General features: G+C 40.6%; 1 protein-coding gene across 6 annotated transcripts in view; it reads left to right on the top strand.

Moving 5' to 3' along the window:
• PROX1 (prospero homeobox 1) overlaps positions 1-15,381 on the top strand; it is a 91,620-nt gene that overhangs the window by 15,459 nt on the left and 60,780 nt on the right. For 2 of the 6 annotated variants that reach the window (XM_083175179.1, XM_083175182.1), the window contains one exon: positions 7,893-9,683. In XM_083175179.1, coding sequence (XP_083031305.1) covers positions 7,960-9,683 — 1,724 coding nt within the window. In that variant the 5' untranslated portion in view covers positions 7,893-7,959. Of the gene's footprint in view, positions 1-497; positions 943-1,030; positions 1,083-1,552; positions 2,389-7,892; positions 9,684-15,381 lie in introns of those variants that run through there. The other 4 variants (XM_083175181.1, XM_083175178.1, XM_083175183.1 and 1 more) reach the window with 4 other exon arrangements.

Raw genomic sequence — 15,381 nt, 5'->3', positions numbered from 1 at the left:
CTGGCATGCTGTTTACCGATTATAAAATCTACACCAGTCATTCAAGGTCCCATCTATATGGAAAAACTCTGCCCCCCACCGCTTCCCCCATGATACTTGTAATTTAACTCATTCTGTACAGAACGGTGAATTTTGTTTTAGATTAAAATTGGCTGCAAATATGCCGGGAGCTGGTCTGTCATTCTTAATATGCGGATAACGTGAATTCTTATTTTTCCTGAAAGCACAAATGAATTAAAAAAAACTTTTTTTTGGCTTAATTGCGCACAAATTCAGCTACATATCAGGATGACGGAAAGTTTTATGTCTTTTCCAGCTACTTGAAGTGGCAAAATCCTACATGCTTGATATACACATATACATACACATATATATATATATATATGTGTAGTGTGTGAGTGTATCCATCCCTGTCTCGCTGACAGGGCTCCGGTTATCCTCCTCCTCTGTCCCCATATGAATCCATATCTTTTTTTTTTCCCTTTCTCCAAGTTGACTCTTCCCTGTCCCACCTTGCTTCTGAAGTTGTCTCCTGATTGGTGTGCTCCCCCTCCCTTACGTCACTCGAAATGTGACGTCCATTCTTCCTGTTTCCTCCAGCTGTGTCTTAAAGTAAATCTTGTGGTAGCGCGGAGCCTCAGCTGAGCTGTGCTGGCAGAACTAATACAATTACAGGCAGGAGAGTAAGAGCATCAGAGCTCCGTCTCTCTCCCTCTATCGCTGTCTCCCTGCTTCTCCACACTCTGCCTCCTGTTTGTTCTCTGTCAGATTCACACACACGCATGCACACACACATACACTCGGTCCCTTAGTCATTCAGTCACACACACTCACACATTCTCCCTCCCTTGTCAAATTGTCCTATTCACCAGCAGGCAGCCCCAGACCAGGGGCTTGTGTCTATTCTCCGGGATCCAGGATCAGTTGCTCCGCTCGCACTGAGTAAGTATACCCTTCAGCGCCGGCTTATCGCAGATAACTTCCCAACCGATGTGTTTTTTAAGGATTTTCCTAATCTGAACAATTCCAGCGAATGGGAACTTTACAGAGAGGTGCACTCACTCATCAGGGAGAGTACTGGAGTAAGTTGGATTAAGGTTTTATTGTTTCTTTTATGCTGATTTATTCCGTGTGTTCCCTTCTGAGCGGCGTGGACTGAAACACATGCTTAAGAGTTTATTGTATGTTTATGTGTTTCTCCCCTGTTATATACTGTATACGTTTATCTTGTAGCATTATAAACTAGTGATGAGAATGCTTTGTTGTACATTTCGGTGACTTCTCTCTTTGCCATTTGCTTGTTATTTGCATGTGTCCTATACTTCCCCTTTTTATACTGTGTTCCTTCCAAGCCGGTGTCAGATCTACCAGGGATTACTTTTTGTGGGTTTTCTGTGTAATTGTTGTCACAGGTCCAGTTTAGATGGGGAGGGTGGATTACGTGTGAAAGTTGCTCTGAGAGATACGTTGTGAAGCTGGTCTAAAGTTTTGCCCCAGAGGCTCGCTCTCCATCACCGCCGCCGGTCGGAGAGCGAGGACCTGTTTACTTTATATGAGGGATCGCCGCACGCAGTCTCTGTGCGTGAGGAAAAAAACGCCGGCCTGCGGAGCACCTAGTACAGGCTCGGTCGTTAGTCCAGAGCGTCGGGAAAGGGGTTAACGACGACCAAGCTTTGAAGACACCCGTAAAGAGACCATGACCTTTTCCCTGTCTAGGTGCTGTCCCGTTGCAGAGCAGCGTGTATTCACAGCCGCACCAGAGATCAACTCAGATCAAGTGCGCTCGGCGGTGAAATAGCTGCAGCTAGTGGGAACCCTTTCTCAGCGAGCACATGCTGCTACACTCACAGAGAGCTGTTCAGTCCTGAATTACAAGACGTACACTCCTGCTCTGCGTTCAGAAGTTTAGCAACAGGAGGGGGCTGCACCCCCCTGTACACAGACCGCATGGTGGCGGCAGTTTTCTGTATGTGGGTGTATGCATGCACCCCTCATTTTGTGTCTTTTTTTTTATTTATTCCTGTGAATATAGATGACTATTATATTGAATTCGGTTTTTTTAAAGTTGTTTGCCCTGTGAGACTAAAGTCACTTCAAGGCAGGCGATGATTAATTTGCTGGGAGAGATTTTTTTTATTCCTATTTAACCCCACGCGCCCACCACTCCCCACCCCTCCTCTCCCCTGTCCTCGGTCTGAAAAGCTTTTGTCGAACCATCACAAAACGCGCATGGGCAACACAAGACAGGTGCGCTGTGTCAAGAAAGACAGGTGCAACTTTCCGTTCAGCAGAATCTTACCAGACGACTGTTGTCAAGAGCTTTATGAATTTATGGTCAGCTCCAAGATAAGGAGAGCCAGGACTGAAGGGACCAGCAAATTAGACCTGGTGAGATATTTTGTATCCAGCTTATTTGCATGCTAAGTGCCGGCTGCATTATTAATTAGCATATTACACAGAGTCAAGGTGGTGCCGGCGGTGAATATTATTTTCACTTAATTGCGGACTTTTAAGTGAAACCATATGTTCTGTGTTAGGAGCTGTCACTTACCTGCCCATCGCTGAAAAGTGCAGCTGTCAATGAATATACAGGGAGCGAGATTGCTGTTGTTACATTATCATCTCTCCTGTACCTTTATGATTGTATTTGTTACCCTGACCCCCTCCCTGGTTTATTGCATGGTGCTAGGATTCATGTACTTCAGATTTACCATTCATTACATTTTCGCTTGGTGTTTGGTGTGGGCTGTACGTGGCTGAATTACAATGTGTCCACTTGTAATATTATTGATACAATGTGTCTCAGTGGTTGGAGTGGTAGCACCTGATCTTGTGTCCTATGTGTTTCGGGCACCCGCTACAGGCTCTCACTCAGCTTACCTTGAACCTGTTTGGAATGAAAACTGTATTTGACCTTCTCAAAAATAAAAAAACAGCTTATCTGAGACAGTTCCACCTTTTCTTTCTTTGACTTCTATGTCCCTTTGTACCTTTAATACTTCTGCTTTTTATTAATCATACAAGGAGGAACTTTAGATAGAAAGGTGTAAAATATCACAAAGAGAATATATGTGCTTGGGTTTATTGTAGTCCTGTCTCCCATCTGACTGCAGCCGTTTATTTTATAAGACCGGGAGGTGTAACCCTTGCTATACCTGGGGAAGTAGCAAACTGTCCAGCCCTTGAATTCCCCCAGCTCTCCTGTCCCCTCCTAGAATAAGGGGCATCCGGTGCCTCAGAGGCTTAGCTGGGAACCCCCGTGCCCCGCTCACGTTATCTAGCTGGGAAGTTGCAGATGTTCTATTTTACTGTTTAGGTAACTGCACGGATAAGGGATAATATTTAATTTATTAGTGTGCTGCCGCAGTTCTGAAGGAAGTTATCAATTCGGAAGTGACTAGTTCCCTTGCTGCCATGGCCCCCGTTTAGTCACCTGTGAGAAGGCCATGGATACAGGTTTGTACCCTGTGTTGCCAGCCATTAAATAAATTCGGTAGAACTATCTCCACCATAATATTTTTGTTTTTTTTTGGGGGGGGGGGGGGGGATTTTAGTCATTTCAGGAAAGTGAATAAGGAAAACGAAAGTTCTTGGTCACTTACGGCTTTGTATAATTCTATAAGATCTTGCAAATTAAATGTAAGTACCGGGCACCGCGTTATACTTTACATGGTTGTGATAAGGTTTTCATTGCAAAATGTTTGAAAAGTGACATTGACACAAGTGGCCACATCGTGTCACATTGTACAGTAACCAGCCACACTAGATTCCGTATTCATTTATATATGTGTAGGATATTGCTATCACAAATGGCAGCAAAAAATCTAATCCATTATTATACAGTATATTATTATATATGTTTGTGTGTGTGTGTGTGTATATATATATATATATATATATATATATATATATATATACACACACACTGTATATTAGTTATTACTATCTAGCAGTAACAGAAATTGTCTCAGAAAGCACCTGTTGAATGTGATGTACAACAAAAACACTGATTATAAAATATGACTGTGTGTGTGTGTACATATATATATATATATATATATATATATATATATATATATATACACACACACACACATATACATCATATATATTTATAAATGTGTATATATAGATGTATATGTATATCTAGTTAGTTGCTATCACTAAAAGCTCTCTAATGAATCATGAAATGTGTACATCACATTACAATCTGCCATTTCCGTATTTCTTGTTAGATTTATTTTCTATATTAAAGGTATGAAACTGCTTTCAACAACAACTTTTCACAGTTTATATAAAATACTAGGATGCTATCGGACTCTATACCACCGTCAAGACGACGAAACAAAATTAGTTCACATGTAATTTTTTCAGGATTTTTTTTGGTAAATTAAATAATCTGAAGCATTTCTTAAACTATTTCTTATAATCAGAGCTACTGAAGTGTTTTTTAAACTGCGTACTTATTTTATCGCTTCACTAACCTGGGCCAACTGGTGAGAAAAGTGTTACCATTAAATAGGAAAGAATTCAGAATTTTTTTTTTTTTTTTTTTTTATTGACTTGCACCGTAAATTTGAAATCACTTGATAACGCAGTAGAAAATAATTTGCATATCACTGCCATTGCTTCCTTTATTGGAAAAGCTGTGACTCAAATAACATAAATGATAAGATGAAAAATAATAATAGACTTCATTTATATTGTTTTACGTAGCATAACTGTTTATGTCGCATTGAGTTTGGCTGTTCGGGAAGCAATTATGTAACATTTCTGACTTTATATTTTATATTTACTTATATACTGTAAGTGTATGCTGCGGACACTGGCAAGTGATAAGTAGTTAAAATGGGTCAATTTATCAACAGCCAGAAGCTGCAACACCGGATCAAAACAAGCCGCTAAAACATCTCATCAGTTTAAACACATTTCTGTTATTAATTACTGTCCTATCTCTGTGTTTTTTTGTATCCTTTTTTTTTTAAATTTACATTTTTTTTAACGCTGTTATGTAATTCTTCCTGAATGCGGGATATACACAACCCAGATAAGAAAATGTATCCTCGATCACACATCTGATCTGGATTTACTTTGATTCTTATAGTTTTAAAACATTGGATGTAAAAATGTGCTTTATATCAACATATACAGTACTGTTACACTACTGCCATTTCTGGAATACACGGGTAGAAGCATTCAAGGTTTAATATGGAGATGTATTTCACTTGTTATAGTTTTCATGTAATTCACTAGATGGGCAGATAGTTACTTCTGTTTGGTACGTTTGACGTCACTTATCTGTAGAAGGCTGAACGAACAGCAGGGTTATATTTCAAACATATATTTCAAACATGGACTGAAAGTTAGGAACATTTCAAAGTTTATATAGTTGAATAAATTGTGAAGGGGCTAAGATGTAAAGACAATAATAATGTGAGGTACATGTTCTCAGTGCGGAACACAAAATGTATATATATGTACCCCCTCATATATATATATATATATATATATATATATATATATATATATATATATGTCATATATGTAAATATATAGATGAATGAATAATAAATAGAATTTTTTGGCAAAACAACCCACAAGTGTTTTGTCCGGATTCGATTTTTGATTTCTTGAAAATTGATGATAAAAACCCCAGCTAAAATCAAGTCATTTAGACATATTTATTCCTACAGTGTTAGTAACATCAATAACATACATTTCTAGTCCTTTCCACTGAATGTTGTGCACACTCTCCTGTGTGAAATGACCTCTAAAATCACAAGGGAGGGACTTTCAAGTAACCCAAATCCGAAGATTCAGATTTATAAATCCAAGTTCCGAACCAGGGGAAGCTCAGAATTGGGGCTCCGTTCAAGTCAGATCCCCTATTTTCTGATGAGTTGTACATATCATATGTACATAAAACTGAATTGTACATATCATATGTATTAAATATTATATATATATATATATATATATATATATATACTGTGTATATATATATATATATATGTGTATCAGTATATATCAGAACAGTAAGTCTTGAGTCTAGGCCGTGCCACATAATAATTCAAAGCTTCTTAATTAGGAAATTAACTTTTCACCCCTTTTTTTTACCTAATTTTTGGCCTTTTCAGGAAAAGACCTTCTGACCTTGGTAATTTTCTATATGGCTCCTAATTGACTTTTAATTACAGGGTTCACACTCTCCCTTGGATCCTGATGAAACTATGCACAAAATGTATCTCCCCAACTATATCGCTGCCTAGTGCCTCAGCCGACTTTAAATCCTCATCTTCCTGCACATTGAGACATTCCCTACGCCCCATCCATGGCTCCTGCCTTGGTAATGACAGTGCTGTCAGGCGGAAGTGATGCCTATCTGCATGAATAGTCATCCCTTAAAACTAGCCACAGATGTAGTCCTAGGGAGCACGAAGATGTTTTTACAGGTGAACCGAAAGAGATGGGACCGATTCCAAAAACTCTGCATGCCGCCTTTGGCAAAACACCCTATAATTGTTAACATGTGCTATGTTAAGCAAATGCATCGTTTAATGTTAGGTAAACACGGCATGAAAAAGAAAATCTCTCATTTTAATTTCTTTCTTTTTTTTTATTATTATTTTTGTTTTTGTTTATCGCGGTTTTATCTCCAAGGAAAGAAAGAGAGCGAGAGTGCACCCCACAAGTTACATTTAAGGGCTTGCAGTTCTCTATGTTATTCCTTATTTCTGGGGAAATTGTGACAGTCGGGGAGAAGTCAGATCATCACACATTGCACCACGGTTCTGCCGCAGTTTCCAGGCAGGCCACAGGAAACACAATGCGGTCTTCAACAAAATGATGGAGGCAGATGATGTCACTTGGCATCTGTAACACATTTTAGGGAGAGATCCATGCCCGCTGGTAGCCTTTCCCATAAACCTATGCACAAGGTCTGCGAGGCTATAAAAGGTTTTATATTAACAAGAGGAAAGAAACATAGTTAACGCAGCGCTAATACGTAACTGTTAATTAGTGATGGTATCTTCGTAGTAAATCCTTCACGCCACCCACCTGTACACGGATCGTGTCAATTGGTAATTAAGCGGAAAAAATAAATGACATGTATTTTACACTGTTTGTCGTACATATCACTTTCACACAAACTTAACAACAACATTCATTATTAAAACAAAGCCATTGGGAGATCGCAATCAGGAGTAGAGGATTTGAAATTAACAAATTTCTTCTCCCAAAAGGAGGTCTTTTGGGGGCTGTCACTAATTCCAGCCCACCTCCTCGTAATTTTTTGCACTTTAGCTTGCCAAAAAAACCAACAACTTGGGCACCAGAATCATGTAAACTATCCAGTATAGTAATATAGTAAAGCACGCGTTCTGTGGCTGGATGGTGTGTATATGTGTATATATATATATATATATATACATCACTATATACACAGCATCTATAGTATATGTGATATTTAAATGTTTGTTACATGCTTACTGTCATCTTCCCTTGTAATATCACAATGCAATCAATTGGTTGCCCACTGCGTGCCAGCCTCTTATAATCTAGTATTTCTTTTGGAGATAAACCGTATCCTTATAAAGCGTTTGAGCAAATGCATCATCATTACCGGTGCTTAAGCAATTTTTATTTTGTGTTTGTGTTTTGTTGTTTTTTTTTTTCTTTTTACTTCTTAAATCTTAATCCATCTTAAACCAGTGAAGCAGAAATATTTAAAAATGTTTCATTTCAAGCAGAGTGCATAATAAATTGCAGTAATTGTAATGTGCCATAAATCCCAAAGCCTATGCATTTTGTATTTTGTTCAGGATTGAGGTCAGGAAATTTGGAGAAATTTAAAGAAAATGATTCATCAGTCCTTTTGTTCTGTTGGCCAGGGTCCCAGGATTCTCGAGCTGTGCCCAGCTGACAAGCTTTTGAAGATGGCACAATAACAGTCCAGTGATGCCTGACCATGACAGCACAGCCCTCTTAAGCAGGCAGACCAAGAGAAGAAGAGTTGACATTGGAGTGAAAAGGACTGTAGGGACCGCATCTGCATTTTTCGCTAAAGCCAGAGCATCGTTTTTCAGTGCCATGAATTCCCAAGGCTCGGAGCAGGATGTTGAGTATTCAGTGGTGCAGCATGCAGATGGGGAGAAGTCAAACGTTCTCCGCAAGCTGCTGAAGAGGGCGAACTCCTATGAAGATGCCATGATGTCTTTTCCAGGGGCAACCATCATTTCACAGCTGTTGAAAAATAACATGAACAAAAATGGTGGCAACGAGCCCAGTTTCCAAGCCAGTGGGCTCTCCAGCACGGGCTCGGAGATACATCAGGAGGACGTGTGTAGCAACTCTTCAAGAGACAGCCCCCAAGAGTGTCTTTCCCCTTTTGGCAGGCCTTCGATGAGCCAGTTTGATATGGATCGGTTGTGTGATGAACACCTGAGAGCAAAGCGTGCCCGGGTTGAAAATATAATTAGAGGTATGAGCCACTCTCCAAATGTGGCCATGAGGGGCAATGAAAATGAAAGAGAGGGAGCCCCCCGGTCTATAAGCCCCCGAGAAAGCTATAGAGAGAACAAGCGCAAGCAGAAGCTGCCTCAGCAGCAACAGCAGAGTTTCCAGCAGCTGGTTTCAGCTCGGAAAGAGCAGAAGCGGGAAGAGCGTAGGCAGCTGAAGCAGCAGCTGGAGGACATGCAGAAACAGCTGCGCCAGCTGCAGGAGAAGTTCTACCAGATCTACGACAGCACCGACTCTGAGAACAACGAGGATGGCAACCTCTCCGAGGACAGCATGCACTCTGAGATGATAGATGCCAGGGCCCATGACTCTCTGGGCAGGTCAGATAATGACTTGTTTGACTTAGACCCCGGGCAGTTCATTGACCGTGCGCGAGCCCTGATCCGGGAGCATGACTTAGCACCAAATAACCAGCCTAAAAGAGATGGACCTAAAGACAAAGATCATTTCCATAGCACTTTCCATCCCGAAGGTAAACATCTGGCAGAAACGTTAAAGCAAGAACTGAACACTGCCATGTCCCAGGTGGTGGACACCGTGGTGAAAGTGTTTGCTGCTAAGCCCATACGCCAACTTCCTCAGGTCTTCCCACCCATCCAAATTCCTCAGGCACGATTTGCAATCAGTGGAGAGAACCATAATTTCCACACCGCCAACCAACGTCTGCAATGCTTTGGCGATGTCATCATTCCAAATCCCCTGGACACATTTGGCGGTGTCCAGATGCCCAGTTCTACAGACCAAACCGAAGCATTGCCCTTAGTTGTACGGAAAAATTCAAACGACCAGTCTGCCTCGGGCCCTCCGCCTGGGAGCCATCATCCCTCGCTACATCAGTCCCCGCTCTCAGCAGCCGCCAGCTTCTCATCCTCTTCTTTCCGTCATCCATTCCCACTTCCTCTTATGGCTTACCCATTTCAGAACCCATTGGGAGCCCCATCAGCATTTCAAGGAAAAGACAGGTCATCCCCTGAATCCCTAGACCTGACTAGGGAAAGCACCAGTCTGAGGACCAAGATGTCATCCCACCACATGAACCATCACCCGTGCTCTCCAGCTCACCCGCCCAGCTCAACAGAAGGGCTTTCCCTGTCCTTCATCAAGTCGGAGTGTGGAGACATGCAAGACATGTCCGACATCTCACCTTACTCTGGAAGTGCAATATCCTTTTTGAAGCATTTGGTAAAAAAGTGAACTTGAAATGTAAATGTCTTTATACAGTATATAATGTCATGATATCTCAGTAATGCTGGTAAGAGCATCTTAAGTAGCATTGTTTGAAGTTTCCTGGCTAGAAGTAAAGTATACAGGATAGCTTTAGTCTCCAATATACTGTATGTTTAAAAAAAAAAAAAAAACACACCAATCACTAATTAGCACCTTCCTCTCCCCAAGCAGAACCAATTGCAGAGTGGAGAATTTGAAAGTTACAGGATAAGAAAGAGGCGGGCAGCTGATTGGTTGAGCAGTGTCAGTCGACCAATCAGCTGCCTTCAACACCCTCACATTCAGTAATTTTATCTTATGTACAGTATGAGACCGCAGTGCAAAGAGTGACAATATTAATCCATGACATTATGATTCATAGCTAACATTTCTAGGTATCATTTATATAGTAGTTGTGATGTCATAGCTGTGACATCATTACTCATGCATTGTACAATATAACACCCCAATTACAGTATAAACCAGCTAACATTACCAGACGTCCGTTTGTTCAATTATTAAAATAGTTAACCTACTGCCTTGTGCGCTGGAGTCAGAGGGTGAAATGTAATAGGACGAGAGATTGAGGAAGTGAGAGATTTGGTAAGAAATCTCCAGTTTTTTTAAAGCGGCAATCATTTACACTGCAAAACCAGTTTGATTTTGAGGTGTAAATGATTGCCGCTTTAAAAAAAAACTGGCGATTTTTTACCAAATCTCTCACTTACTGAATTTCTCATCCTATAAAATTTCACCTCAAGGGTCTTCTCTGTACTTGTAATGTCCTTATACCATGTAGTGAATGTTCAGCATTATGGCTTCTTGAATATTAACAGGAGAAGCTTGACATAAAGAGCCATTAAGACTGGATTACATTTTACATATACAATACAAAAAGTATTACTTGATTTTAAGTTGTAGGTGAATATTAAAAGCGTATTATTTTTACCAGTAGATTTGTGTCAGGTGGAAAATGTATAAGGAATCATTGTGTGTGTGACTGGGTCACCTGCCATTGAAGAGAATGATTGGGATTGGGTAATATTCGGGATGTTGCCCAACTATCAGTGAATGTTTTTGTTGCAAACATAATTGTGGCAAGGTTCAGATTGCATGACCCTGTCCTGCACTTATATTCCCTATGTTTTCTGTACTATCACTGTATATATAGTCTCCAACAGAGGGTATATAGCACCTGCTGATGCTGTAGGCTTCTGTCACTTGCAGGGTGGAGGGGGGCTCCGTCAGTCACTCACCCAATGGCCTTGAATTGAGCGCAAATAGGTTTCCATATTACTCAAAACCAGCCATGTCGACAGGGTGATAAGGGGGGGAGGAGCTTTTCGTAGACGTAGGCCTTGCTGTGATTGGCCCACCAGGCATGACAGGTCAGTGTTGTATACACTCGATTAGATAATATATCAAAAACATGTTGTCTGTAAAAAGTACAAAGCTTCAACAGCTGCGATTACCACAAGTTGCACTTGGCAGCGCTGAGGCGTACTGTAAATTTATTTTGCTACTGTATGTTGCCATTTATATATGCGAGCGTTAGCCTTCTTCAGTTTTGCTAGTGTTTGCTACAATACCGGTGCTTTACGGCACAATACCGGTGCTTTACGGCATAGTGAAAAAGTAACTACTAAAGGGAGATGCTGAGCATCATGAGAAATGGAATTCAGTGGCTTGCCGGATTGTTCCCACCCACATGATAACAGCTACAGTAAGATGTACTAATCGGGTTTTACACGTAAATGTTACTAAAGAGGTGCTTTCCCCTTTGTCCTGTTAATGGTCTACAGTATATTTTATTGGATATACTGTAAAATTAGTATTGTATTGCACAAAGTCTTGGTGTGTAAGATTTCCAGCTTACTTACTGTGAATGAGCCCCAAAGAGACTTGCTTCAAAGCAGCATTAACAGCGGCTTGATTCTACGGCGCTGTATATAGACAGCGCCCTCCTGTCTTACATCCTTAATATTTTCTAAACAACAATATGACACCGGCAGGTGAGAAGTGTTTGCCCTCAGTCTTGTGTTTGTCGTGTGCACAAAGCAGCGAGAAACATCTAAACCCTACAAAGAGGAAGTCTAACAACAGCTGACGCTCATCCCTCGCACATCTTAGGGAAAGTTAATTATTATAGAAGAAAATAATGCTTGTGTGTGTGCGTGTGTGTGTGTGCGTGTGTGTGTCTCCGTGAGTGTGTCAACAGCAAGATGCAGGTACTGATTTAGCCCAACTGCAGAAAGTTCCCTGGTACAGGCAGAAGTCTGTTCCGCAGCCTCGCTGCAGCTGCTTGCTATGCGTGATTAACCTCTGTTGAGCCTTACATAGAAATCTTTTGTCCTTACGTACACAAAGCAAATTATTTTGGAAAGCCACTGAGCACAATTAAACACAAAATTCAGCTGTATACGGCGACGGAATTGTTGCTTACACAATCGCCTTTTATGTGTTTCCTGATATGATATTCTGCGTACTTGGGCGCTGATAGAGTTTCTAGATCGCGCATCTCCTCCGTTCCTTTGTACGTACCGATGATTCTGTTTGATATTCTTGTTTCAGTCCCCCGGGTGCTCCTGTGAATTGATATCTTTTTTTAAGGTTTAGCTGCCCGTTGTCAGGCGTTCCGGTACCTCATTGTAAGAGTGCGTCGGTCACATGCGCACAACAGAAGTCATTTTATCGTCGGTGCACTTTTAAGTACTTGATGTGATAAAGTTGATACAGTATATAGAAGGGCCCACGTTACACAGTGACACTGGTCCAGGGGAGAAAGGTTCCCATCAGTTATCACAGCTGTAACTGTCTTCATACACTACATTACTATTATTCATTAATATAATGTAGCTCCACAAGGTTGCATAGCGCAGTACAGGGAATATGTCATCGTTCGCCTCAGCGTGTGTACACTTGGAGTTTGCAGTCTATATTCCCTGACGCACAGGATCAGTAGTACCAGGGATCCGCTAACGTTACACTGGTATCAGTCCCCCCCCTCTGGTCATACTAAGAGCTGCCAGGTCACACAGTCATTCAGAAGTCATTTTGTTCCATCAAGATACCTCTGGTATGTAATGAGCATGCGAGACCGCTCCCCCCTGACTTATATCACCCCCAAACCAGTGCGACAGTGTCTGTATACTGTACGGCAGCGCAGGGAAGCACCCGCTCCTGTCCCGTGGTCATTCCATTGAGAGGAATGAGGAGTGTGTGTTTGTGTGCGTGTGTTTGTGTGAGTGTGTTTGAGTAGGGAACACAGTGACACTCAATATTAAAGAAATACTTAATTTTGAAGGCAACATAGATAATTATTAGATGGGAGGATATTTATTAGATAGATACAGTAGATAGATATGAGATAGAAAGATAGATAGATACAGTAGATAGATAGATAGATATATTAGAGTGATGATAGACAGATAGATATATGGGTAGATAGATAGATAAATGGATAGACAGATAGATGGATAGATAGATAAATATATAGATAGGTAGGTAGGTAGATGGATGGATAGATAGATAGATATATAGATAGATAGATATATCAGAGTGATGATAGATAGACAGATAGATATATAGATAGATAGGTAGGTAGGTAGATGGATAGATAGATATGAGATAGATATATCAGAGTGATAATAGATAGATAGATAGATACAGTAGATAGATAGATAGATAGATAGATATATGGGTAGATAGATAGGTAGATGGATAGGTAGGTAGATGGATAGATAGATAAATATATAGATAGATAGGTAGGTAGATAGATATATCAGAGTGATGATAGATAGATAGATAGATAGGTAGATGGATATGAGCTTGGTAGACGTGTCAGTGAGATGACAGCTACACATGAATAATAAATCGGTTCTCCTGTCCCGCTGAGTGTCATCCTGTGTAAAGTACATTATACTCTGTCCCACATATACATCTAATAGACAGATTTTCAGGGGTTGGCGAGTTCCTCTTACACCGCGTCCGGCCGCGGGGATGAAGGACACGATCCCTCACACCACTGATCGGTAAGGTTTCTTGTTATTTCTTCTGTAACAGTTGTGTATTTGTAAAATGAAGCCATGTGTATAATATACTGTGGGTGTAGCGAGATGACCACCAACTGTTGAGACCCCGCAATATTTACTGTCCCCCAGTTCATCTTAGAATAACCATTTAGAAATAGCACTGCCAATTAATCTGTTCAAGGTACTGTTTAATCCGCAGGGTCATTATTACCCCGTTATAATCAACAACGTATAATTCTGTGGTTAAAGTTGTACAAATCCAGTCAGTAAAATATATTTATCACAGCTGATTATACACAGCGCAGAGTTATTATCAGTGATAAAGGGCCTTATTCTAGTTCACTCTTTCTGACAAAATCCTTCTTAGATGGACAAAACCATGTGCACTGCAGGTGGGGCAGATGTAACATGTGCAGAGAGAATTAGATTTGGGTGGGGTTTTACTTCAAAGTGAGATCTATATTGCAGTGTTAAAATAAAGCAGCCAGTATTTACCCTGCACAGAAACAAAATAACTCACCCAAATCTAATTCTCTCTGCACATTTTACATCTGCCCCCCTGCAGTGCACATGGTTTTGTCCATCTAAGAAGGATTTTGTCAGAAAGAGTGAACTAGAATAAGGCCCTTTATCACTGATAATAACTCTGCGCTGTGTATAATCAGCTGTGATAAATATATTTTACTGACTGGATTTGTACAACTTTAACCACAGAATTATACGTTGTTGATTATAACGGGGTAATAATGACCCTGCGGATTAAACATTACCTTGAACAGATTAATTGGCAGTGCTATTTCTAAATGGTTATTCTAAGATGAAAGAGTGAACTAGAATAAGGCCCATAGTGCCAGCCTACTCTGTGGCTGTGTACAACATATACCAGTGATATACAGTATTCTGTTACAGTTCTGCATGTGCTCTATAAACATTGTACTAATTAAAGGCAGATGAGTGTAATCCGGCATAGTAATATCAGAAGAAGGGCACATCACGTCATTGAGTTGTGGGGGATAAGCTTGGCAGTTGCGATAGATAATACAATGCAAGCACTTCGCTCTGGAAAATCAGTTTGCAAATGACAATCGAAAAACAAGGGAATCTGCAAAAAAATATAATCATGTGTGTGTCTTTAAAAGTATTTAGCATTTAATATGTCTTGATTTTAAAACTCAGGGACTGATTCATTAAGCCTGGTGAAAGGATAAAACGGCCAGTGATAACGCACAAGCCAATCCACTGCTAACTGTCAAGTTACAGGCTGAGATTTAAAAATTACAGTTAGGAGCGTATTGGCTGCTGTGTTATCACCGGCTATTGTGTGAAAACTTAGAACGGATATTTGTGTGTTGGCGATTGGGGCACGTATTGTGATTCCGGGCAGGTGAAACAAAATCCCCAATAGTGCCGGCTGTCGGGTATAATTGAATTACCCACGGGATCTATTAGCCATGGTAATTAACAGTGGCTAATTGAATTCCTAAATAAGCTCTAGGTTTTATTTGGGGCTTATTCATTAGGGTGGTCCCCGACATTGACGTAGGATCAAACTATTTTAATACCATCATTTTTTTTAAGGTGCTGGGGAATTAAATATTTTATACAGCTTCACCAGAGATTATTG

This window comes from Crinia signifera, chromosome 3 (assembly GCF_055691185.1).
Source record: "Crinia signifera chromosome 3, ASM5569118v1, whole genome shotgun sequence".
NCBI classification, from domain to species: Eukaryota; Metazoa; Chordata; class Amphibia; order Anura; family Myobatrachidae; genus Crinia; species Crinia signifera.
The sequence above is the reverse complement of the archived record's forward strand: the minus strand, read 5'-3'. Positions and strand labels throughout refer to the sequence as shown.